This window comes from Chelonia mydas, chromosome 15, assembly GCF_015237465.2.
Source record: "Chelonia mydas isolate rCheMyd1 chromosome 15, rCheMyd1.pri.v2, whole genome shotgun sequence".
Taxonomy (NCBI): domain Eukaryota; kingdom Metazoa; phylum Chordata; order Testudines; family Cheloniidae; genus Chelonia; species Chelonia mydas.
Genome location: NC_057856.1, coordinates 13825874 through 13850804, shown reverse-complemented (window position 1 = coordinate 13850804; position 24931 = coordinate 13825874). Strand labels below are relative to the sequence as shown.

The following is a 24931-nucleotide window of genomic DNA, read 5'->3' as shown; positions in this document are numbered from 1 at the left end:
TTTTCTATAAGTTGCCATGGGTGTGGATTCCTTGTTTCCCCAGCCCCTCACCAGCAGTGGGACATTGATTGTAGCCTCCCCCAGTTAGGGAAGAGAGAGAACCTTAATTTGTTAACAGTTAGGGGTGGAAGGTCCCGGGACGGTTGGGGTTTGTTCTGAATTCAGTGCTGCAGGCTGCCGGCTGGGAGGACAAAACCCAGGGGGATGAGTCCCCTGAGCAGCCACGGGGCCCAGCGGAAGGGAGGGCGGTTCCTTGGCAGACGGGCGGGTGGTTTGTGAAGTGTGACGCACGGGGGCTGGGAGGAGTGTGACACTGGAGGTGGATTTCAGAGCGGTTCTTGGGACCAACCAGGAGCTAGAATCTGCAAGACCTAGTTACTGACGCTTGGCGCCTGTCTCTGTGTCGTGGTCCACCTGGCTCCCATCTACTGTCCCAGGAAAAAGGTTGGTGTCTCACAGTGCTCCATCCACCCCAGCAGGGGCGACAATTACACGCTATTTCCCGACAGAGACTGACCAGCAGAACCTGCTCCTCAGCCACCAGACTCCCCTGGGTTCACTCTGGGTGACAGGGGAGTTCCCTTTTCACGGCCATTTCACTTACACCAGTGGTGGTGTTATTAGAGTCACCAGATGGGCCTGGCTCAGCGAGTGGTACAAGTTCTCTTGAACTGACTGTGAGATCTTGGCACGGTCCTTTCATAGCAGCTGATCGTATACCAGAAACAATCTGTTCACTTCTTAGTCTCCCTAGAGCAAGGCAGAAGAGCTCAGCATTGCTACACAGAGAGACGTTTTATAAGAGATATACATGGGCAAGGATTACGTCACCCACCCCTGCAGTGCAGCCACCTCTGCAGAACATTCCTGGGCAACTTTTGGTTGCACAGTTGGACATTAACGTACGTGTTAAAAAAATCTTTATAATTCAGTGTCCAGCAGCTACACCAGACTGGTTATTTATAAATCTCCAACCTAACTCAATGCATCTGGGTTCTTTCAATGTTCTATCTCACCCCGACCCCGCCCAATCTGTCCGCACCAGGGATTGGAAAGGAAGCAGCTGTTTGAACACCACAGTCTGGTGCACACACAGGTGAAAATAAATATGTATCAGTTACTTAATTCCAGTGTAGACAGTTCACACTGCACATTGTGGGAGACGTCGCCCTCAGGTGCCCCAGTCGTAACTGATCCCCGTCACTGAGCTGCAGAAGAGTAGAGGGGAAAATGCAAGTACCTCCCAAATCTCATTTGTATTTTCTTTCCATCTCTGGAGTTTAAGGAGCGATTCACTGTCGTTCCCAGCTACAGACAGCTCAGTTTGTCTTATGAATGAGGCTCTGTGTTAATATGTCCCTTCAACTCCCCTCCTGTGCTGCTATTTCACATGCAGAGGAGCCCGGACTTGGGAAGACCCTGTGACTTGTCAGATACGTGGCAGCAGGACTGAGGAGTGAAAGTGCTGGGGGGTCTTTACGACTCAGTTGCTCTCAATGTGGCTTCTGTGTGTTGTGCAGCGTGATCAGTTTGCAGGTGGGGCTGTTCTTATCAGGGCCAGTGGCTCTTCGGGCTCTGAATCTCACTGGGTTGGCACTGAAGAGTGAGCTGGTAATTAAGGGACCGGACTTCCTCCTCTCACAGCATGTATTTGGGAACGGGACACTGGAGTGTTTTCTTTGGGTTATTACCTCGATCTAGGTAGCACAGTGAGGTTCCATAAAGGGACTCATCCTCATCCCATGGACAATAAATGACAAATGCCCATTGGGTCACTGGGCCCAAGATTTGGCCTTAAATGTGCAGACCCTGATAACCCTTCGTAGTGCCCCTGACTGATGACTGGAATGTGCCTAGTTAAACCCCAACACAGCTGCGCGGAGGAGCGTCGCACCCAGACACACACAGACTGGAGTCATACGCAACACAGGCTGCTGGAACACAAGGGTTTTGTCTAAGTTCTCCGTCTGGCTGCATCCCTGTGCAGCACCCCACTCTCCCTGTGCACAGAAATAACCAGCCTCATCGTCTGGTTGGAGACTGGTGACGGTTAGGTTGATGGTTGTATTAGCTGCATCTTTGGAACCGGAGAAGCGACTGGGGTCCCCAGAACCCTGGTGCTTGGCAGCATTGGATTTGTACCACAGAAGATATTTTGGAGTATTTCCAATTTTCTGCTGGTGCCAGGTGGCATGTGTCATCGGTGCAGGAGAGTTGAACAGTGCAGGTAGTTCCCGCTCGAGTGGCTGCCAACAGTCCTTTTCATACCAGGCCTGGTCTTGTCTGAATCAGTTCTCACTTTGCTTTTACAGCCTCCTCTATTATTGTCTCTCATGAGGCTGTCACCTCCCCCAGCGCTCGGTTTGCCTCCTGTAACTGTGTCTCCAGGGCCTGCAGTCAACTTGGCGTCTCTTGCCCAACTCTCTCAACCCTCTGCCCCAGGCTGTCCAGTCCACGCACCTAAGTCTTCCCCTGGGCCCCTGGCCCAAGAGCCCGTGTCCAAGTGAGGATCGTCCTATGGTCAGCTCGTCCAAACAGTACCCATCTTGTAACAGGGCTGGCACATGAGGCCAATCTCTGCCGACAATTACAGGCCAGGGGAGGTCTCTTACTAGGCTGACCCTCAGCTTGTTCATCTCAGCTTATATTTCTATGTCTTGTTCCATTGCTGGGTACACTCCTGTTTCACTATGTGCACACGAAATGTGCACCAGCAACTGGCAATCTAGTCTGACAGAAGGGAGTCTGCGCCCGTGAACTAGCGCTTGTCCACACCAGGAATCGATCAGTCCTCTCATTTCATAGCCAGCCATATTAGCAGTAGAGTGCGCCCCCTACTGAAGGACCATCCCAAGCCACAGACCTGGCTGTGGTAGTAATGCAAATACCCGCACTCCATGAGTGGACAGTCCTTTCTTAGCTGACCTGTTTGACCACACTGGAAACATACCACTGTGTTCTCCTGACTGATTCCTGAGGTGCTGCTACCTCCTCCGGTCTGTTAGGTACCAGATTGTCTTAGAATTTGTCTCCCCAGATGTCCCCCTCACAATGCTACGGTCGGGGTCTCTGTAACCTTGCTTCCCTCAGAACAGTCCCCTTGAACTAAACCTTTGGTAGGGTGGTTCAGCCTTATCAGCTTCCATGTAGGCCTCCACCCTCATCACGGCCTCATCAGTAGAAGTTGGTCAAAACCTCCAGACCCAACTTTGGGCTCCAGTAGGCAAGACCCACAGGAATGGTTCTAAGATTACAAGGTCCACCGCCTTTGTGACGGGTTTCCCCCCAGGTGCCACCTAGAACTGGGGTGCAGCTAAGCCCTCTGTCTCACCAATCTAGGTACCCTTTCACACTGTCACAGTGTGATCAGCTGCAAAACCCTCCAAGCTTGCACTCACACCAGCCTCCACAGGCAGGGACCACACACAGGTGTATTCATGAATATCCTGGCCAGCCACTGCATGAACCAGCACAGAGCGGCTCCAGTCAAAATACCCTCAGCTCCCCAGCCTAAGACCCCAGAGCTCTCAAAAACCCGACCAGTATGAATTTATTACAATTATCCAGTTTGCCCCTCCCTCCATGTGAAGAGGAATATGCACAAAATCTTTAATTAAGCTGAAACTTTCCCAAACACTTCCCTCAAACCACACTGTTTTAGAAGTAAAATATAAAATAGATGTATTAACTACAATAGATAGATTTTAAGTGATTACAAGTGATAGCAAACCAACCAAAGTAGATTACCTAGCAAATAAACAAAATCCCAATCTAAGTTTTATCGATCAGATAGGATTTGTATCAAGCAATGTCTCACTGATAAGATAAACAGTCCCTCAAGTTTCCTTCTTCCCTGCATGGGACCCCCCTTCCCCATTTCAATCTTTGTTCCTAAGGTGTTTCCAGGTGCTTTGTTGTGGGGAGAGAGAGTCCAGTCGTGATGTCACTTCCCCCTTTTATATCTTCTTCCAACTTGCTGGAAATTTCTTTTGCTGTGACCTGGGTCAAACAGTCCCCCTTGTATAGTTGTGATGTCTCTGAGAGGTTTCTCTTGTACCCAGTTCCTGGAGTAAACCTTGTGAGTGTGCATATTTCCTCAATAGGCCATCAATATTGTTTGGCCTCCTTAGTGTTGTACCTGAAAGGCTGCCTGTGGGTGTTCCCAGCCTCACAACATGTTTCAGTAGCACATACACAGCAAAACTTCATAACTTCATATACAATGATAGCTGGGGGGGGGCAACTTTCTATTTGCAGAAAACCAAACACCCTTACCCCACCCACTGACCAGCCCCGTCTCCAAGGGCCTGCCCCCAGCTAACTCCATCCCCCATCCCGCCATCACTCACTCTCACCCACCGTCATTCACTCGCTCATTTTTGGGCTGGGGCAGGGGCTTGTGTTGTGAGAGGGGGGTGAGAGCTGCAGCTGGGGGTGTGGGCTCAGGGGTAGGGCTGGGGTTTGGAGTGCAGGAGGGGGCTCAGGGCTGGGGCAGGGGCATGGGAGGGGGTATGGGGAGTGGGCTCCGGATGGCACTTACCTCAGGCAGCTCCTGGGAAGCAGCGACATCTCCCTCCGGCTCCTAGACAGGGGGGCAACCACATGGCTCTGTGTGCTGCCCATGCCTGCAGGCACTGCCCCCTCAACTCACATTGGCCAATGGGAGCTGTTGAGCTGGTGCTGGGGGCGGGAGCGGCACACAGAGTCCCTCTGGCCATCCCTCTGCCCAGAAGCTGCATGGAGCCAGGTAAGTAGCCTGCCTACGCTGCCAACTGGACATTTAATGGCTCGGTCAGTGGTGCTGACCAGAGCCGCCATGGTCCCTGTTCGACTGGGCGTTCCTGTCAAAAACCGGTCTCCTGGCAACCCTATTGATAGCACATAAAACTTAACAGGATATTCATGTTCAACAGATTAAGACGTTTAGAACGATGCCTCACTTGGCATACTTTATACAAAACACATGATAATTATATCACCATGGTGAATGTGGGGGTGCCAGGGTGTTGCTTTGGGGCACAGAGAGTCACAGCCTTGTCTAAAGAGTTTGTGTCAGGTTCCAGCCATCGTGTTACCAGAGCTCAGAAATATTGTGCTGGCCAGTGGCTTGCTGGATGGCAGGGGCCAGGAGGAGCAGGGCCATGGAGACACTAATGAACTTCTGGAGAGGACTGGGGAAACTGCAAAGCAGCTGGGATGGGGCCAGAGAGGAGGTTCTAGGGAGGAGGGATTTTGATATCATCTATTATCTACTACACCCTGTATCTGGACACTTCATCCAGCACTTTCAACTGGAATAGACTAAGGGATCTGATCGGTCTTTCTTATGTTTCCCCTAACTTGCAGGTCATTCAGGGTGTTGTCCAGTTGGTGGGGTAACACAGGAAAACTCTGTTAGGGGAGACGTGTCTCTTTACCCAAGGAGCATGTGGCCGTCTGCTCCCAGTTGGAACCAGGCTGTGATGGGTCTGTAATCCAGGGATCTATAAGACAGGAAAACTGCTCCCTTTGTAGAGACCCAGCAAAGAACATGAGTGGCAGCCATCTCCCCAAGACAGAGTGAATGGGGAGTGGGTGGAGCAGCGCCCTCTGCTGACAGTAAGAGGCTGAAATTCCTAAGAAGGAGCAATCAGGGTCTCATGTACTGCAGGTAGAAACCAAACTGTGCAGCCAGTGCAGAGCCCAGGCTGGAGGACATGATGGGAGGAAGAGAGGGGAGGTTTTTGTCTCAGTTCCCCATTTGGCTGGATCACTGTGATTCGTGCTACCAGTCCATACAATACAGTAATAGTCAGCCTCATCCTCTGCCTGGACACCAGTGATGGTCAGGGCAGCGTTGTTACCGGATATGGACCCCGAGAACCGGGCAGGGATCCCGGAGGGTCGGCTATTGGTGCTGTATATAAGTTTCTGAGGAACAGTGCCAGGTTTCTGCTGGAACCAGGCTGGATAGTTGCTGGTGGTGACGGCTCCAGTGCTCAGGCTGCAGGACAGAGTGACAGCCCCTCCTGGGGTCACTGACATCGAGGGCTCCTGAGTCACCACGGGCTGCGAACTGACCCCTGAAATCAACAGTACAAACACATTCAGCACAAGGACTCAGGATCCTCACAGACAAACCTCCTCCCCTGCAAGTGTCCTTCATATTTTTGTCACTGAAGCAAACCATCCCCTCACCTGAGCAGTAAGTGAGCAGCGCGAGGAGCAGAAGGACCCAGGCCATGGTGGGAATCCAGATGAGCTTGGCTTCCTGAGGCAAACGGGTCTGTGGCTGGGACCCTCCAATTCTCTCTTAAACCCCCAGAGCCCGAGAATGGCCCCTTCATGCAAATCCGCTCCCTGTTCATTGGCTGCAGGTTCTCTGAAAATCTAACTCCTGACTTTTAAGAAGTACAGAGATGTTCACACATCAAATTTAGCCTCAAATTTCGGCTTTTTTTTTAATAAGATTTTTTATTTAAAAAAAAAGTAATTCCCCATCAAATTTTACATTCAAATTGAAACCAGTTTTTGCTAGTATTATGTATTATAAGGGGTCCTTACTTTAACCTACTCCTCGAATAACATTTAACACAAGCAGACGATGCCAAATTCTGGCAGACTGACAAGTTCTCTCTAACTGCCTTTGTGGGGAGCTGGACCGAGGAGAAATGTTTATTTTTAGTGGTGGGGAATCACAGTTTGACAAGCTGCGCATGTAGCAGAGTAAATCTGGTCTCTTCTTTGTCTTTCTGACCAAATAATTTCTTAGTTGCAGCTGCTGCCTACAGACTATCTGCATGGATCCAAACATAAATATCACATGGTGCCAAACACTCTGTAATGACCGTCAGCTAGGTTATCCCCAGAATGGAACAGAAGAATTCCAGAGCTGAAGCAGGAGCCTCTATATCCTGAGCCAAAGGACTAAGGGGCAGATTTTTAAAGGTGCTGAGCTACATCTTTATGCACCTAAATCCCATTACAAACCAGGTCCTAAGTCCTCTGCTTGGTATCTGCGCTATGTTCTGGACAGATGGGGACGTGTGATCCACACTGAATGGAGGGTGATGCTACAACACCGCCGTGTGGCCTCTTGTCCGTGGCTTTTCTAGCTCCTCCTCTGTCCCCCTTGCCCCTCACAGTGAGAGAGAAACAAACTTGGATCATTCCCACCGAGTCAGACTCACTGGGACAAACCCAGCGGGCGGGCGGAAGGGGATGTCAGTTCCATGTGGGTACAGCTGGGGTGCTCAGCTTTGAATTTGGCCTTTACTCTGTGAATGGCCGTTACGGGGCTGCTGGGAGGAGTCGTTAGCGTCACGTTAGCGCAGCACGTCTGACGTGTGGAGAGCAATGGACGAGCTTTGCATTGCTGGGCACACAGATATTTTCTATCACATGCCCATGGGGAGGGGTCACTGCCGCCACCACTGCCGTGCAGCCGGGCCGGCTTCCCCCACGCTGCCCCTCACGCGTGGACGCGCCCCCTGGAAACACCCCCAGAACTATCTCATTCCCCTCCTTCTACCCTCCCTCCAGCTCTCCTTTGCCATGATCCCTACAAACAAATTGCCAGCAGTGAGGCCGTGGGTGTGCTGGGTCCCTTCCCATCCCGCTGCCAGGATTGTCTCATTGCTGCCTTCTGCCACCCACAGCCCGCTCTGTCGCCCCCTGTTGTCCCTTGTCTCATACTGAGATTGTTCGCTCCTTAGCCGGGACCGTCTTTGTGTTCTGTGTTTGTACAGCGCCCAGCACAACGGAGACCTGGGCCATGACCTTTCCTTCCAGGGGCTACAGTAATACAGACAAGTAACAATCACAGTGATGCAGCCACCTCTGAAGGACATTCCTGGGCAACATTTTGCAGAGGTGTTCCGCATTAAATGGAATGTCTGTTAAATTACATGAAATGAAAAACATACTTTGGAAAGAAATACCCAGCAATTCCATTGAGAAGTGGTTCATAATTCTGGAACCTAAATCAGTATATTGGGGGGCCTCGAACTTCCTGTCTCTCTTCCTCCCCCACCACTCGGTCTGAATGAGGGATCTGAGAGGACACAGCTGTTCAAACATCACAGTCTCTGCATCAGACTCTTGAAGACAAATGTGCGTTATATCCTTACTTTATTCCCCAGAAACTATTCAGAACACAAGTGCAGAGTGACAGCGCCCCCTGGTGCCCAGTCAGAACTGAACCACATCCAGAAGCGTAGATGGGAAAAATCCAGGTGTATCTCAAATCCCATTTTATCCCCTCCAGTCTCTGGAGTTTAAGGAGAGATTCATTCCAGTTCCCAGCTCCATGCAGCCCAGCTTTGGCCTTATGAATGTGGCTGCCTTCAGCCTCCCTGTGAGTTCTAATATTTTATATCAAGGGACTTCAAAGGCCCTGGCACCCCCTGTAACTCATCAGACAAATACAAGGCAGGGTCTGGAAGGGGAAGGGGGTGTGCAGAGGAAGGTTCTTTCTACTCAGTGGGTCTCGGTGAGGCTTTGGTCTCCGTTAACACAGGCTCACACCTGGCTCACGCTTTCCTAACATGGCCTGGATCTTGTTATTTCAAAAGAAACTGAACCACGTTTCCTTCATGTGTGAAAGGCTCTTCTCAGCCCCAGACACCACTTGCTGGCCTTCCTCTGCCTTTGATATTTATAAGGGGCTTTTTCCCATGGGATCTAAGGCAATCTGAACTCTGGCCTGTATGGTTCATACCCCCACACTTAGGAGCTCTGTATTGGCTGAGGGATGAAGTTAACCCCCTGGTGCCTTGTTTAATTTGCTCATTCAACAGGCTCACCCTTTCCTAATGGGCCAATTCTTCACATTCTGATGGACTGGTTGTGTCCAGACTTGTCCGGGTTTATGTGTGTATATAAATCCAGTCGTTACACTGAGAAGTGGTTCATAAATCTACAACATAAGTCAATACATCTGCGTTCCGTCAACCCTCTGTCTCATCCCTCCCCCAGCCAGTGTGTCTGCAGGAGGGGTTTGAACAGATGCAGCTCTCTGAACACCACAGCCTGCTGCACACACCCTTGAAGGTAAATGTGTATTACACACTGACTGTATTTCACTACCAACGGTTCACAAGTGCAGGGAGACCGCGCTCTCTTGTGTCCAGAGTCATAGCTGCACCATGTTGCTACACTGCCCTACAGCACCTGGGGAAAATCCAGCTGCTTCTCACATCCCACTGAATTCTCTCCAATCTCTGGAGTTTGAGAGATTCATTACAGGGCCCAGCTACACACAGCCCAGTTTGCCATTTGTGAGTGTGGCGGTGTGCTATTTTGTCCCTACAACTCACCTCCTGGGCCAATATTTACAGGTAGGAATAGCTAGGACTTGGGAACCCCTGTGATTCCTCAGATACACGTACAACAGGACTGGGGCGAGTGGTGAGGTCTTTACGAATCAGTTACTCTCAGTGAGGATTCTGTGTTTTGTTTCACCAGGTCACTTTGCAGGCTCAGCCTCTCCTACCAGGGCTGTTCGTATAGTGGCCAGATCCGTCCCTTTCCTACCCTGACTCTGCCTGTATGTGAAACGCCTGAATTCTGGGATCTAACACCCAGCTGTGCAGGCTCTGAGTTTCACTGGGTTTTCACTGAAGAATGAGCTGGTATTTAATAGACTCAAACTACCTCCTCTCACAGCATGTATCTGGGAACTGGATTTAGGAATGTTTCCTTTAGGATTATAACTGAATCTCGTTGCTGCAGGAACACTGCATTGCAGGGCTCAAATCCTGGTCCCATTGAAAGAAATGATAAAACCACTGATCAGTTCAGTGGGACAAAGACTTATGTATTATAGATACTCATGGATATTATGCTTTAAAGCCTGTGGTGTTTAAACCAGATATGGCAGGAGCAGTTGATAAATAGGGTTTCTCCAAAGGAAAGAGGCCAACACCTCAAACCAGGTGTGGCCAGATTCAAGGGTTTATCCATTTGTATCAAACCTCTATCAGGTTTGCAGGAGGAGACACTTTGCATTGTAAAAGTCACTAGTGGTAGGGTGTGGCGGAGGCAACATGCAGCCTACACCAGATGGCGCAGTGTCCATACCCAGCAGGGAACAGGAACTTTATCTGGGATATATGTCAGAAGGATACATTCAAAGGTTTATTGGACAATACAGAGAGGGGAAGCAAATGCCTCAGTTATCCTTCCCCTGAGGAGACAAGGAAAACCAGCGCCTTGGCTCCATTGGGATCCTAGCTGAGAGCTAGCCAGCTATTGCTGGGGAAGGGAAGACTGGTGAGGAAACTACTTTGAACGAAGACAGGGGCTTATTAAGTGAGGTCTAAGCCATGAGAAAGTATTTTTACATTTGTTTGTGACCCTTTTTGCCTTTATTCCTTCTACTTTGCATTTGTTTAATAAACTTGGTTACTTTTACTATAAAACAATTCAGGGCTGCATTTGAAGGGAAGAGTGTATTTATCCCAGTTAAATTAATAAGCTGGGATGTACTGACTCTTTAAAAGAGCACCAAACTTGGTATCTTCTGTGAACGTACAGTGGCAGGAGCTCTGCATTGCAGAGAAAGATCTCTGAGGAGGTCCGGGGCTGCCATTCACTGTCTGTTATCTGCTGGATGAGGTTTGGGCTGGGAGAGCCGTGAGGAGTTTGCTGGTGAGGAAGACAGACTGGGGTGGCAGGTAGATGCACAGTCTAATCTCCAGCAGAGCTCGCTCTTGGCTAACACAGTGGCTTACAGCTCTGGGTGTCCCCAGCAGCCTGTTACACAGGGTTCGTGAGTATGAGAAGGAAAAGTTACTCCGCTGTTATATCCTGGTGAGAGCCCAATAAACAGAGAATCATAGAATATCAGGGTTGGAAGGGACCTCAGGAGGTCATCTAGTCCAACCCTCTGCTCAAAGCAGGACCAATCCCCAATTTTTGCCCCAGATCCCTAAATGGCCCCCTCAAGGATTGAACTCACAACCCTGGGTTTAGCAAGCCAATGCTCAAACCACTGAGCTATCCTTCCCCCCTCCCCCCCACTGAGCTACCCTTTCCCCCCCTGAAACTGAAAAGAACTGTCTGACTAGCTCAAAAAAAGCCCAGTCTCCTTGCTGTCAAAGGCCTTCTCCCCCTTCCAGACTAGCCATGCACAGTGGGGGTATTTCAGCTTCTGCTTGTCTTGCCTTAGAAGCTATTTGTCAGACTCCAGCCCTTGCACAGAAAAGTGCAGCAGGAATTCCACACCCTAGTGCTGAGGCAGCACCTGGGCTCCCAGGGAAGTTCTTGGGAAACTTTCATTTGCTCCTCCTTTAGAATCCCTGTCAAATACAGTTGCCCCAGGGCCACAATTCTCTCCTTTACCCCCCGGGAACCTGTCATCAGGCCAGGCTACTCCCCAAACTCCAAAGCAGGGCTGCCACACCCAGCCCTTGGCAAGGAGGGTTATTTTCCATAGCAGAAGTTAGCAAACAAAGTCTTTTAACTCATCCCTTAGCCTAGGGCCACCCCTCCCAGGGTCTCTGGCTCTCTTGTTCCGAGCAGCTTCCTCATTTCAGTCAGTTCTGCTCCCTTCCAGGAGCAGCCGCCCCAGGGCTGCTTCTCTGAGCCCTTGCCCCAGGGGCCCACCACAGGCACTTGCTCTTCTCCACAGTGACTTTCCCTCCCCCCAGCACAGCCTGGCTCAGCTCATTACCCGTTATCAGCCCTTAATAGGCCCAGCTGTAGCCCAGCCCTCTAACTGGATGGGTTGGCCCCACCTGCTCTGCTCCAGGGCGCTGGGCTGAGTCTACCCACAGGGACCAGCTACCCTGGATAGAGCCCGAATGAAGTCTCCTGAGAGAAGAATTTGGCCTGGCTGGCAGTTGTTTCAGTGGAGGATGGTGACTGATTGCCCTGACGGAGGAATGTAGCTGGAGCCCTGGAGTGTCTCTTTCCCCTCACACAAATAGATGCTCAATGCGTGTGGGGAGCTCCTGGATCTGGAGAGAAGCCCCTGGAGCTGAGCAGGAGGCATCCCGGGTTTCCGTTATAATTATTATGATGCCATGTATTAATAAGGCCCCCCACTGTTTGACTGGGGGCCTTTTACACAGGTTGGTGTGACACCAAATAGCAACTTCCCTACAATGAAGAGCATTTACTTCATGACCCCCCCTTAACACCTGATCCAATTGCCCTGAGGGGACCAGAAAAGAGGAACAGTCTATACTCCTGGGGCCTGACTTTCCAAAAGCTGAAACTTGAATTCGGCCTGCATTTTTGCCCTTGTATTTGTGCACCTGCTTTACATGCGTAATTCCCAACGCTGCACACACACATCCCTGCTATGGAAGGAGATGGATAGTCAGGCCCCAGTCTAGTCATTTGTGTGCACAGATACCGATTCATGTACAACTGCAGTGACTGTGTGGACAAGCGCACCCAACAAACACACATAAGAACAGAGACTATGTTGTGCTCCAGACTGGTCCAATTCCACCAGGTGCAGAGCACTCTCCATTCCTGATGCCTGCAGTGGGAGCTGAGAGTGCTGTGCACCTCCCACGAGCTGGTCAGCCCCCAGCAGGATCAGGGCCTCAGTGTCCAGGCTCAGACTTATTCCTGGAGGACCTAATTGCAGAGTCAAAGTCCCACCCCAGACAATGTCCAGCCGCCACTGAGCAGAGGCACCCCCAGCCCATTGCAGGGGCCATGGTGATGGAGCAATGAGAGTAAAACAACTAATTTGGGAAATATGTTTAAAGCATGAGGACCTGAGAAATACATTGCACCTTTAAACTGGAGAGAGAGGGGAGTTTAATTCTCTTTGTTTTCTTGCAGAGAATTAGGCCCATTTTTCATTATGGGATTCACACCTTGGATGTTAAAAATCTTCTCTGTACTGGGCACATACCCCTCTCCCAATGACTAACTGCACTGGAGAATTGCCAGTGATCTCACTAACAGTATTACACAAACAGCACTGCTGGGCGGGGTAGGATATGCATGTGCGAGTGCTCTCTGTGCATGACGAGCAAGCGAATACCTTCATGGTCAAACCTGCCATGCATGCAGGAGCAAAACTTCCTCCTCTGCACCTTTGCCTGCTTCTGTTAGCAGAAGATGCACAGAGAGCACCGAACCGCCCTGCACTGATCTAATTCCATCACACACCAGGGACCTGCTCATCAGTACCAGCCACACACAGTATAATGGGCAGATATTGCCTCCTAGAGGCAGAACCAAAAAGGACATACCTTATTAGACGCAGTGTTGCTGTCGCCATGTTGGACGCAGGCTATTAGAGAGTCAAGGTGGGCGAGGTAATATCTTTTATTGGACCAACTTCTGTAGGGGAGGGAGACAAGCTTTTGAGCTTACACAGGACTGAAGAAGAGGTATGTGTGGCTTAAAAGCTCGTCTCTTGTTATATTATCGCTGGATGTTTTTCTAAAAGCTCGGCTCTAGGAATCAGTGTGGGGAAGTTCTATGGCCTGAGTTCTACAGGAGCCCAGATGAGATGGTCACAGTGGTTCCTTCTGGACTTAGAATCTATGAGCCTCGGCTTTGCCTCTGTTGCCTCTTTGCCAGTGGGAGGGACAATAAATTGAGCTCACGTCCCCACCTGAGTAATTATTATTATTATTGTTTATCATCTGAATTGGTGCCCTAGTCAGAGCCCAGGCCCCAATTGTCCTAGGCACTGTACAAATACAGGACAAAAAGACACACACACACCCCGCCCCAAAGAGCATACAGCCTAGTTTGAGTACAGCCACTGAGCAATCCCTGTGAAAAATCCTAGCCACTCGGGACTTGTGTTCCCCTCCTCTCTGCATTGCAGTGACCTGGCATTATCAATAGGAGAATTAGGGGATTGCAGCCCTGGTGCAGCCCTCCCCTTGTTCCTGCTCCCGCCACGGAATCAGGATCCCAGTTGCACGGGCAATTCAGATTGCTGGTAAAGGTACTTTGGAAATCAAAACCACAAGCTCACTTGGCCCTCTTTGCTGTGACCAAATTAATCTCTGCACTCCCACCACCATTTCAAATGGCCAACGCTGACCCCTCCCAGCATGCCCCCTACATGGCATTGATTTCACAGGTGATGTGATCACTGCTCCTGACCGGCTAAGGATGGCACACACAGCCTGTTAGATTTCTGACCTGGTCTCCCCCACCCCGGGCCACTTGTTTGTCTCATCCCACCTGCTGTGTGTTGGCTTTTAGACCGCAAGCTTTTCGGAGCACGGGCTGTCATTTACTCTCTGTTCATGCAACACCTGGCCCAATGGAGCCCCAAGCTGCTTGGCCACGAGGCCACAGTATAGAAGTTAAATGATAATTAGTACCCAGCCTGACTGCACTGTGGCAGGGAGTCACTGAAGTGTATTAGCTCCCGACCACGCACACTGATTGCACGGAGTGACAGACCCCAGGGGTTTTGCCGGAACTTGGTGTCACAATAAACTGAGCATTCCTCAGTGCGGGCAAGGCATGCTGAGGAATCCGGCTTTCCGCTGGGTTTTTCCAACGCCATCCTCTCCCTGAGCTGCTTGAGGGAGTGGAAAGATGCAGCTGGCTGAGTGATGTGGTCTGTACAGAAACCTCATACATATGTGTGTGTGACAATTCCCAGCACTGGACAGGAGAGCAAAGCCCACCAATGATGGGATTAACCCCTGGGCCATGAATTGTGTCCCAAAGCCTGTGCTAGTTAGAACAGTTTGGCTATGCCGGCTGCTATTCAGTGCCTGGCAGGGAGACAGAGCACCACCCATTGCGGGAATGAAGCTTCGCAGAGTGCATGGAGCCCTCCGTGTCACTAGGACGTCATTTATTCTTGATAAGAATGAGCCTCAGGAAAGGACATTCTGCAATTGCATATATTCAGAATAAACCACCAAGTGAAGATAGCTGTTTGCTCTTATCCAGTTCACTGGAGCACCTTTCTCCTAGCGCTTTATCTTGATGCTAGAATAAACCAGCTTTGCTGCAACATCCGTTGCAATAGCTGTGATAGACAGGGCCAGCCAGTCACTCCTGGCTGAAGGAATTTTGAGAATACAGCTTAATATGCCCCTGTGATGAGGTGAAACCCCCTCAGGGGCTGGAAAGGGATTAATAGTCAATGAATTATGGCACAGGTGCAACAGATGTACCTAATTAGTTACTTCTCTGCCAGAGGGCTGGGGGTGCACCAGGTAATAACTTATTGGACACCAGGGCCTGATAGAAAGGAGAGAGATCAGTCTGGAGCCACCGAGGGCAAAGGGGCTTCAGCACAGCGGCCTGAGCCAGAGTCCACAGGAGAGCAGCGACCTCAGGGAGGCAGCCTGAGGGGCCAGCGCTCTATACCAGAGCTGGGCGAGACGAGAAAGGACTGATCGCTGAGACTTTGGGACAGGCACTGGAGACAAAGATGTCTGCAACATTGGGCCCTGACACATGGGGGCACTCACGAGACATGGGGCACCATTTCCAGCGCCAATCTTGAAAAACAACCAGGGATCGCTAAATCTTCCAGGACAGGGAGGAGCTTAGGAAAATGACAAGCACAGTCTAGATCAGCGGCTCTCAAACTGTGGTGCCTGGAATGCTCACTGGTGGTGAGAGGAGCGCTGGCTGGCCACATGGTGCTGACTCCTCCTCCTGATTTCTAGGTGCTAAATTGCATCAAAATTGCTATAAATACATTCAGTTCTTTTGCATTTCCATGTCAACCATCATCGTGTGGTTGCCACAGGGACACTATTGATCACAAATCGGAGGGGAGGTGGTCATCACAATCATGAATGGGAGGCAAAATATCCCACAAGACAATTTCTCCATTCAGATGTGGTCCCCCCGTGACAAAGTTGGAGAACCTTTGTCTAGATTACACCAAACAAGGAGCCCTCAGAACTGAAGTGTGAAACCTGCAGGACACAAAGAATGCTCTGGGAATGGACTTCTGTATTCTGGCTTGCAGTTCTTGCTGGAATGCCTCCCATGCCCCTAACAGCCTCATTTGACAATATACATCCCTCAAGCCGCTTTTGAAAAGGCATCTGCCAGTCTATTTCTGCAGTGTCACAAGCTTCACAGCTGGCAGCCAAAAGTTTCCAGATGTTCTTAGATTTATCAGTGATTTCAACCAATTAAAGGATTATGGCAAGCCGGTGATGAGACTAACAGTGTGTAACGCAGTGTGATTAAAATGATGGGTGCAAAATAGCATGGCTGGGAAATAGCAGAACAGCACTTAAGAACAACACTTTTTACTGTTCCAGCCAGACCTCACAAAAGTCCTTCCCAGACATAATGATTCCAGGGTTCACCCTCTGTTAAACACCTACCATCACCTGCTATCACGACGTCAATCTTTGCCAGCCACTGGCCTGCTCTGATTCACACAGTTGCTCCTCACTTCCTCAAAATGTCTACAACTGGGTAATGGACAAGAGCTTTTCAAAGACATTTCTCCCACATGGAACCTTTTCTTGGATTCACTTCTGGGGGACGCAGGGGGTGGTCCCTTCGCCAGCTCCGGTCACAGGTTCACTTCAACCCAATCTCTGAGTTATTGATAACGATGCATATTAATTCGAGCTTGTAATTTCAGCTTTGTGACTCCCATCAACCACTCCCATTCAGCAGAGCCGGACGATTCATTCATGACAAATTTTGCTTCCTATTTAGCTCCTTGTTCTGGCTGAGAACGGTTCAAGGCACCGGTTTTTTTGAATGTTTCCGTTCATTAAAATTTTGCTGAATAATCTGAATGAATCGTTTGAAAATATCTCTTTGGAGGAATAGTTTGACTCCGCCTCCCTCTTAGACCAAACTCCCTATCCAGTGGACTCACAACAGGATGCACAATGAAGAAGGGCAGTGGAGGTTTTTGTCTCAGTTCCCCATATGACTTTATCATGGTGGGACACTCCCCCACTGCCCACTGCCATACCACATGGCATAATAATAATCAGCCTCATCCTCTGCTTGGATATTGGTGATGGTTAAATAACCAACATTGCCAGAGCAGGAACCAGTGAACCGGTCTGGGATCCCATCACCTCTGCTGCTGGTACCGGACAGCACAAAGCGAGGGGCTTGGCCAGATCTCTGTTGGTACCAATACAGATTGTAACTGCTAAGGCTGTACCCACTGCTCGTGGCACATGACAGTTTGGCTGTTTGTCCTGGCGACACAGACTCTGAGGAGGGCTGAGTCAGCACCGGCTGTGAACTGGAACCTAAACAAGAATAAAAACAGGATTATATAAATGACGAGTATCCCCACATCCCATTATCTGTTACGAAGTCTCATGGTAGGGATGTTCAAAGGACGGCAAGAAATTTGGCTGCACAAGCCAAGATTAATCCCCAGGAATGTTTTGAAAATCTCAGACCACTGATCTGCTGCTTTTACATTTCAACAGCAGAAATGGTCCAAAAAACCATTTGATTGGTCTGAATTTACAACAAAATAATCACAGTCCTTGGTCAAAGTTTTGGGACAAGTCAACCCTCCCTGCTGACCTGAGCAGTAAGTGAGCAGCGTGAGGAGCAGAGGGGCCCAGGCCATGGTGGGGAATCCAGACGAGCTCGGCTTCCTGAGGTAAACAGGATCTGTGGCCGAGACCCTCCGATTCTCTCTTAAACCCCCAGCGCTGGAGAATGGCCCCTTCATGCAAATCTGCCCCCTGCACACTGGCTGCAGTCCCCCTGAGAAACGCAAAAACTCTTAAATGGGAGCTCAGCTCTCGGGGGCACTCAAACCCAGAGAGGACAGAAAGGGGAATCATCTGTTTTTCCTGATGGAAACCTGCGGAAGTATCCTAGCTACCACACAGGAAAGGGCAGTATGAATTCTGCTGTACTGGGGAGAATAAATAACTTCCTAGCGCCACAAGAAAGTCCTGTGCAGGGAAGGTTTCATGTCTTCCTCTCCTGTAGTCCCTAGACTATGCAGTCTCCTTACAATATAAGGCTATAATATACAGCTGCAGCTGGAAGCAGTGGCTAAATTCAGCACTTGATTACCCACATGGAAGGCCACTGAACCATGGCTGTAAGCAAGAGCAGAATTTGGACCATTGTTACCAGTTTGAAGTGGACAACATGCACTAATCCAGGCAATAAACAAGCCCTTTAAAGGGCCTCTGCTTTTTATAATGAGAGGCTAAATGGTTGGGGTTTGGAAGCCTGCGGACAGTGGGAAGTGTGGACAGAGAGATGCATCTTCTGTTGTACTCCACATGGGCCTGATTCAACAAGGCACTGCCTGCCCTTCACTTCCAGGGCCTGCAGTGGGAGCTGCGGGCTTTGGCACCTCCCAGGAGCTGCTCAGCCCCCTGCAGGATCAGGCGCTCACTGGCCGGGTTCAGATGTGTTCCTGGCAGAACGAAATTCCAGAGGCACAGTTCCATCCCTGCCAATGCCCTGACCCCAGGGAGCTGACGTGCTCCGGTCGATGGCAGGGGTGGTGGTGAGGGGGACACAACATAGAAAGCACAACTTTAGAAAATATGTAAAGAATGAGAACCTGAAAAATAGGCTGCACACTCAGACTGGACACAAGGAGAAGTTTAATTCTCTCAGGGCCCCTGGGGTGAATTAGGCTCATTTTTCATTATGGGTTTCACACCCTGGATCCTAACTACCCTTTCTAAGCTGGGAAAGTGTTTACACCCCTCCCCATCAGCTAACTGCATTGGAGAATTGCTAGAGATTTCACTAACAGTGTCCTATGCACATCACTATTGGGCAAGGAAAGATCTCGGGGTGTGTATATTCTCGGTGCATAATGCACAGAGTGGCCTGGAGCTAACGAACCTGATCAAAGCTACCACGTGCACAGGAGACAAATGCCTTGCTCTGCACGATTGCCTCCTTCCGTGCATCCCAGAAATTCAGAGCCGTAACAAGGATCCCTGGCGTGGCGGCAATATACCGGACGACTTGATTTTCTGTCTCTCGTGCCAGATTCTTGGTCCAGGTGGCAAGGTCAATACCTGGCCACATGACAGAGGTCGGTATTTACTGATCCCAGTGGGTGTTCTTACACGTTCCTAATAATAATAGTAATAACCACAGACCAATGCTCTCCGCTGTCTGAGCTTTGCATCACAGGCCTCTTGTTCTCATAGCAATTGCTTCTGCAGTGGCCCGTTCAGTCACTGAGGTGGATTTTTCATAGCATTGCCCGCCTCATGCTGTATGAGATCGCGTCATGCTGTCATACAGATTCACACCATCCACAGCAACGTCATCTCAACAGGCCCAATATGATTTTGTGTTTTCCTGTTGGCCATTGAGCAACACTGGCTCCAATGTTAACATGCCTAGGGATTTCTATAAGGCTTCCCGGTTTGGGGCTCTTTCCATGGGTACAGTTGCCTCGGGTCCAGCTGAACGGGGTATGCATCCATCATAACTGATCTCATTCAGTGCACTCTGGCATTTGTTTGTGTTTGATTGAAGATTTATTTCTTTGGCTTGCTACCGAACATTGCACAGCCTCCCATTATGGTGCTGATTACTTTCTGTCGTGCTGGCACACATACTCAGAATGCCTGCTACACACCATACAGGGCGCTGACACCTGCCCCAGGAAGTTAAAACCAGAACAAGTCACACGGTGTAGGTTACAGTTCATTGTATACGGCTGGCGTTTCCAAAGGAGCCTAAGTAGGGCAGCTCGAAAACGTTCTATTGATGGAAAATGGGATTTTCAAATAAACAAAACTTTTTACAGGCGGTGTCTTCTTTCCTCAAAACAACGATGATTATTTTGGTTGGATAAAAGAAAATTTGCGGCTGAAAACTGGAAATATGGGGGGATTTTGACAAAAAGTTGAAATGGTCAGTGGAAAAAATTCCATGTTCTGACCAGCTGTGAGTCTAAAGAAGTTAGGATTCCAAGTCATGGAGAATTTCAGTAGGGTTGGGTGGCAAACTCCCTTAGACAGCTTTGAATATCCCGGCCTAAACGTTTACATTTGGGTGGGGAGGCAGGGTAAAGGGGGGCAGGAGAAAGGCTGTGAACTGATATTCATTAATTTGCAAACTAACCATTTGCATGGAACCTGATGAGAGATCTGGGAAGTGGGGTTGTGGGAACTGACAGATTACTCCTCTTTGTCATTGATGGGCCTCTGGGACCCAGGTGGTTTGCGAGATCCAGAGTCTTCACATAGCAAGGAACAAACATCCAGGGGCAACATCAAACCAGGAAAATCAAAGCAGAGAAGATGCCATGAACTATATTGGTGGAACTGACACCACAAAGATATTAATTCTCGATTGGAGAGGTGAACGAGACCTCATGTGTGTAATTCATAACTCGCCTTTCCCGGTTACTGAACACTGAGTGGGGAGAGCTGTCCACAAAACCCTTCAGAGCAAGTGCAGGGAGGAAACAGGCAACAGCTGTTTGTCCTTCTGCAGAGGGTGGAGGGGGAGCAGGAAGAGAAGTTCCCTGTTAAATAGCGAGGAGGAAGTGGAATTCTCAGTGAACAATCAGCTGATCTGTTGGAAGTAGAAACCCAGGTGTAACTGGGATATTGGGATAAATTATGTACAGCTACTAATATAACCCCTTCCTCCACTTCAGCTCAGTTCTTTGCTGGAGTACAGGGCAGAGCTCTGTCTTTGCATGACTTTCAGAAAGCCCTATGCAGAGTCAAACCTCGGGTCAGACTATTTAAACTTTGATTTATATCTCTCATCTAATTGAGTTCTGCCTTGTTTCTATAGCTGAATAACTGAGATAGAATCCCAATTTAAAGTAACTAGCTCAGAACTAAGCATGGCTTCCACACAATCTGTAGCCTCTTGGATAACAAAAGCTCCCCTCTAGCACTCCCTCTGGGTTCATGGTGGACCATACCTGATTTCTATGAAGGGCTTCCCTAATACTTAGAGACTGGCGTAACACGCATGTACAGCCAAAATGTTACAGATTCTGAGACCCATCCCTTGAGGCAGTTATATGCCATCTCCCATCATCCAGCCACAAACGACAGGAACTCCGACCAGCTCATATATAAACACACAGAGAGATACATGCTACTTTGCTTCTCCGTCTCCAGTTGGCTCTACCGTGTTGAGACATTTAGAACTGTCACTCAGTGATGGGCCACCCATAGCTATTGACTATGCGCAGTAACTACCAACACCCTCTTTTCTGTATTCCTTTTTCTGGGCACTTACAGTGTGTCACCTGCTCTGCTCTTGTGCACAAACACAGCTGATTCCAGCAAATCCCTTCCCCCGCCCACCACTGTTCTCCTTTTCTTTGGGCTTACAGCATAAAGGCTTATGAGTAACCCAAGCCATGTATGGTGCGCAGTTCCCAGCAGAGCACAGGCTGAGTGTAGGGAGGATTTGGTCTCAGTTCCCCTCTGACTGCATCACTGTGGGTTACCCATAGCTGCTACCACTGCCGTGATGTACACCACAGTAATAAGTGGCCTCATCCTCTGGCTGGACCTTGGTGATGGTTAAATAGCGAACGGCTTCGGAGCTGGAAACAGTGAATCGATCTGGGACACTATCTCCTTTGATGCTAGCATTGTATCAAAGAAACGGAGGGACCTGGCCATCCCTTTGTTGGTACCGGGAGATGACATAGCCACCGTGCTGACTACTCAGAGTGCAAGAGAGTTTCACAGCATTGCCTGGGGACACTGAATCTGAAGGCGGCTGGGTCAGCGTGGGCTGCAAGCTGGCCCTCGAAGCAAGGAGGACAGGAACTAATCTATCACAATTAACCCTCTATTTTGGCTGCATACTGAAATAGAATCAAGGAGAAAGAAACTGAAAACAAATGAAAACAAATGAGAGTTATAAAGGAAATAATCAAAGTAGATTGTGTGTAAACCCACCCCACCATTACACCTAAGCAGTAAGTGAGCAGTGTGAGGAGGAGAGGGGCCCAGGCCATGGTGGGAATCCAGATGCGCTCGGCTTCCTGAGGCAAACGGGTCTCTGGCTGGAACCCTCCAATTCTCTCTTAAATCCCCAGAGCTGGAGAATCTGTTCATGCAAATCTGTTCGCTGTTCAGTGGCTGCAGTAGCATTTCACAGCTTCCATTCCCCCTCCCCCCCGGCCCCGGCCCAATGCAGCTGGAGTTAAATGGAAGCTCTCTTTATTGAGGGATTCAAACCCAGTGGGACAGAAAGGGGAAGTCATTCACTTTTCCTGATAGAAACCTGCAGGGATACCGTGGCCATTACACAGAAAAGGGCAGCATGATTTCTACTCTCTAATACTGGGGTGACTAAATTTCCTAGCTTCACACAAAAGTCCCTTGCAGGGAAGGTCTTGGTAAACTTTCATTTCTTCCCCTCCGATAGCCACTATAATGTACAGCTAAGCAGAGTGGCAGAATCCTGCCCTTAATAACACCCAGGCAACCCCACTGATGTCAAGTGGGAACAGAATTTGACTCTGTTCATAATTTTTCCTTTGGAGGATATTGACTTATCAGCATGACAGATGAACTCAGCTAAAATAGCGTCACTCTCCCCTTATATATATAAATGCTCATAGCGTCCAGGGACATCCTAATTCAGGAAAGAACCCATGACAGATGAGCAGGATCCAGGTTTCCATTATCCTCATTACTGTCTTTATTGATAAGACACTGCACTGTGTATCTGAGTGTCCCTTACACTGCCTGAAATTGTACCAAACGTCAGCTTCCCCCAATATTGAACTTCTACTTCATTATCATCCTCAGCAACTGACCCAACTCCCTGAGACCCAGTCGAACTGGGGACTGGCTTTCAGGAATTTGAGCCCTGAAGTCTGCTTTCATTTTTGCCTGTGCATTTTGTGCACTTTTCTTTACATGTGTAATAACCACAGTTGTGCACTCACCAAATGTTTGTTGTGTATGCAGTGGGGTAGGCACTCAACTCGTCACCTGTGTGTGTAGATACCCAATTTGCATGCAGAATAGCAGTAACTCTGTACACAAAAGTAGGCCCAGAAAAATGCAGTGCTCTAGAGTGGCCCAGTTCCACCATTCCTGGTGACTGCCGTTGGAGCGGAGGGGGCTGTGCTCTCCAGAAGCCACCCAGGCCTGGCAGGATCAGCACCTGAGTGGCCAGGCTTAGATGTGCTTCTGGCAGGCTCTTATTTTGGCATCAAGGTTCTGCCACTAACAACTCCTGCTCCCAGAGAGCTGGGTGAGGAAAATGTGATAGGGAAAGAAAACAACCGGGAAATATAAAGTGTAAAGAAAGAGGGCCTGAGAAATCAGCTGCATGTTTGAACTGGAGAAAGAGGGGAGTTTAATTCCCTCAGGGCCCCTGGGATGTATTAGGCTCCTTTTTCATTATGTGATACACACTCTGAATTCTAAACATCCTCTCTGTGCTGAGAAAATACTGACCCCAGTAGCTGCCCTGGAAAATTGCCAGCGATCTCACCATTCCACACACACACGCAGAGCCAGGGAAAGATATTTGTGCCTGCCAAGTGCACAGGAGCAAAAATTCTTCTGCGCAGTCTCCAGCTTCATTTCACACTAGAAATGCAGAACGCACAAGAGTCACCCTGAATTAATCTAATTCAATCACGATGAGAAACTTGCTCGTTATGAACTCCAGCTCAGACAAAGCGTAATGGGTTGATATCAAACAACAGGAAACACTTTACAAGTTACAGTCGGGAGGGAAGAGAGGACAGGTAAAAAGAGGGGTTAAGTGGTATTCGTTTATCTTCAAACTAATTGCCTTCCTTTTTGCCTGTAACATTGCAGAGAACTCCCCAGCCAGCTTCAAAGAAAACTACAAATGAATCTGTCTCCCTTATATCAAATTCTGCCCCACCTCCATATATAAATCCTTTAGAAGGCTTTGCTTTCATCATACAACAAGAGTCTGGAATAACTGGCATTTGTAACAATGAATCTTTTTTTTAACAGGCTCAGATACAAGAAAACAGGAATCGAACAGTGGAGCATTGTCCTCTGGCACTAGTGACTCCTCTGCCCATCTCTTATTGATAACACTTGGCACATATTTATCGTTATTTACTCGTTCAAAGCACCGTAGAAATGGTAGGTAATTACTTGTCCCAACCCTCCTCCAGGGTGCTTAGGGAAGTATTATTCCCCCACATAGCACAGGGAGTGAATTGACTGGCCAATTACACACAGTGTAATTGACAAATCCAGGATCAAAACCGCAAGCCCTGTTGCCTCCCAGCCCCGTGCTCATTCCTCCAGATCACACAGCCCTAGCCTTAGGGGTGGTGTTGATGGGTCCCAGAGAAAGCCATCCCCAGCTCTCTTTGCCTACGGAAAGTGACCCGATACCCTGGAGGAAGGAGGAGAATAAGAGAATAATTTGGACCTGGGAGGAAAAGCAGAGAAACTATTAGACTCTCTCAGTGGAGCTGAGAAAGAAGTTGCACCTTTAAACTGAGGTGTGAAGAAAATGCACAATTCCTTCGGTGTCTCTGGTGTGAATTAGGTTCATATCTCATGCTCAGCTCACTTGCTTGAGTCTAGAAATCCTCACTGGGTGGGATTAACTGACTTCCAGTTCCACTTACCCCACCCTAGAAAAACCAAAAAAGCTTTTAGAGCCAACTTTACGTGAAGTGTCCACTGGGCACTGCTTTCCCTGTAACAACAACCCTATTACAGGCTAGCACAGCAGCTCTCAAAATGGGGTCTATGCCTAGGGCTCCTAGGTGCTATGGTAATACAGACAATAAATCACTACAATGGATTTGGGAGAGAAGGGAGATAAAGATAAAGCCTATACCAGAGAATGAATCAGAACAGGCAGCCTTCTGCAGAGCAAAGAGCAGGGATTTGAGAAGAGAGTGTGGCATCTAGTGGTTTCAGATTAATATAATAGCAGATCTATTTTCTCTACAGGTGCAGGAGAAGAGGGTCAACCATGCAAACTCTGTTCAAATTAATCTTCAAGAAAAAGAAACATGAACAATACCAACAGCACTTAATGCAAAGATACTTCAGCAGTCTGT

At 49.1% G+C, this 24931-nt stretch overlaps 6 protein-coding genes across 29 annotated transcripts in view; all 6 read right to left on the bottom strand.

Moving 5' to 3' along the window:
• Nucleotides 1-24931, bottom strand: part of LOC102937026 (immunoglobulin lambda-1 light chain) — a 537592-nt gene that overhangs the window by 309920 nt on the left and 202741 nt on the right. Inside the window, exons 1-2 of one of the 19 annotated variants that reach the window (XM_043529643.1) lie at nucleotides 6178-6266; nucleotides 5754-6062 (exon numbers count right to left, since the gene is read on the bottom strand). The exons of the other annotated variants lie outside the window; for them this stretch is intronic. Coding sequence (XP_043385578.1) covers nucleotides 5754-6062; nucleotides 6178-6223 — 355 coding nt within the window. The 5' untranslated portion in view covers nucleotides 6224-6266. Of the gene's footprint in view, nucleotides 1-5753; nucleotides 6063-6177; nucleotides 6267-24931 lie in introns of those variants that run through there. 19 annotated transcript variants of the gene reach the window in all.
• LOC102941305 (immunoglobulin lambda variable 3-21) overlaps nucleotides 1-24931 on the bottom strand; it is a 550568-nt gene that overhangs the window by 330764 nt on the left and 194873 nt on the right. The window lies entirely within an intron of this gene.
• The window catches only part of LOC122461352 (immunoglobulin lambda-1 light chain-like), a 567620-nt gene that overhangs the window by 359261 nt on the left and 183428 nt on the right, over nucleotides 1-24931 (bottom strand). The window lies entirely within an intron of this gene.
• Nucleotides 1-24931, bottom strand: part of LOC102941083 (immunoglobulin lambda-1 light chain) — a 389283-nt gene that overhangs the window by 302092 nt on the left and 62260 nt on the right. Inside the window, exon 1 of one of the 3 annotated variants that reach the window (XM_043529666.1) lies at nucleotides 17461-17521. The exons of the other annotated variants lie outside the window; for them this stretch is intronic. Within the exon in view, the coding sequence (XP_043385601.1) occupies nucleotides 17461-17506 (46 nt within the window). The 5' untranslated portion in view covers nucleotides 17507-17521. Of the gene's footprint in view, nucleotides 1-17460; nucleotides 17522-24931 lie in introns of those variants that run through there. 3 annotated transcript variants of the gene reach the window in all.
• Nucleotides 1-24931, bottom strand: part of LOC122463057 (immunoglobulin lambda-1 light chain-like) — a 375063-nt gene that overhangs the window by 322941 nt on the left and 27191 nt on the right. The gene's annotated exons all lie outside the window — the stretch shown is intronic.
• The window catches only part of LOC102935130 (immunoglobulin lambda-1 light chain-like), a 376593-nt gene that overhangs the window by 345205 nt on the left and 6457 nt on the right, over nucleotides 1-24931 (bottom strand). The gene's annotated exons all lie outside the window — the stretch shown is intronic.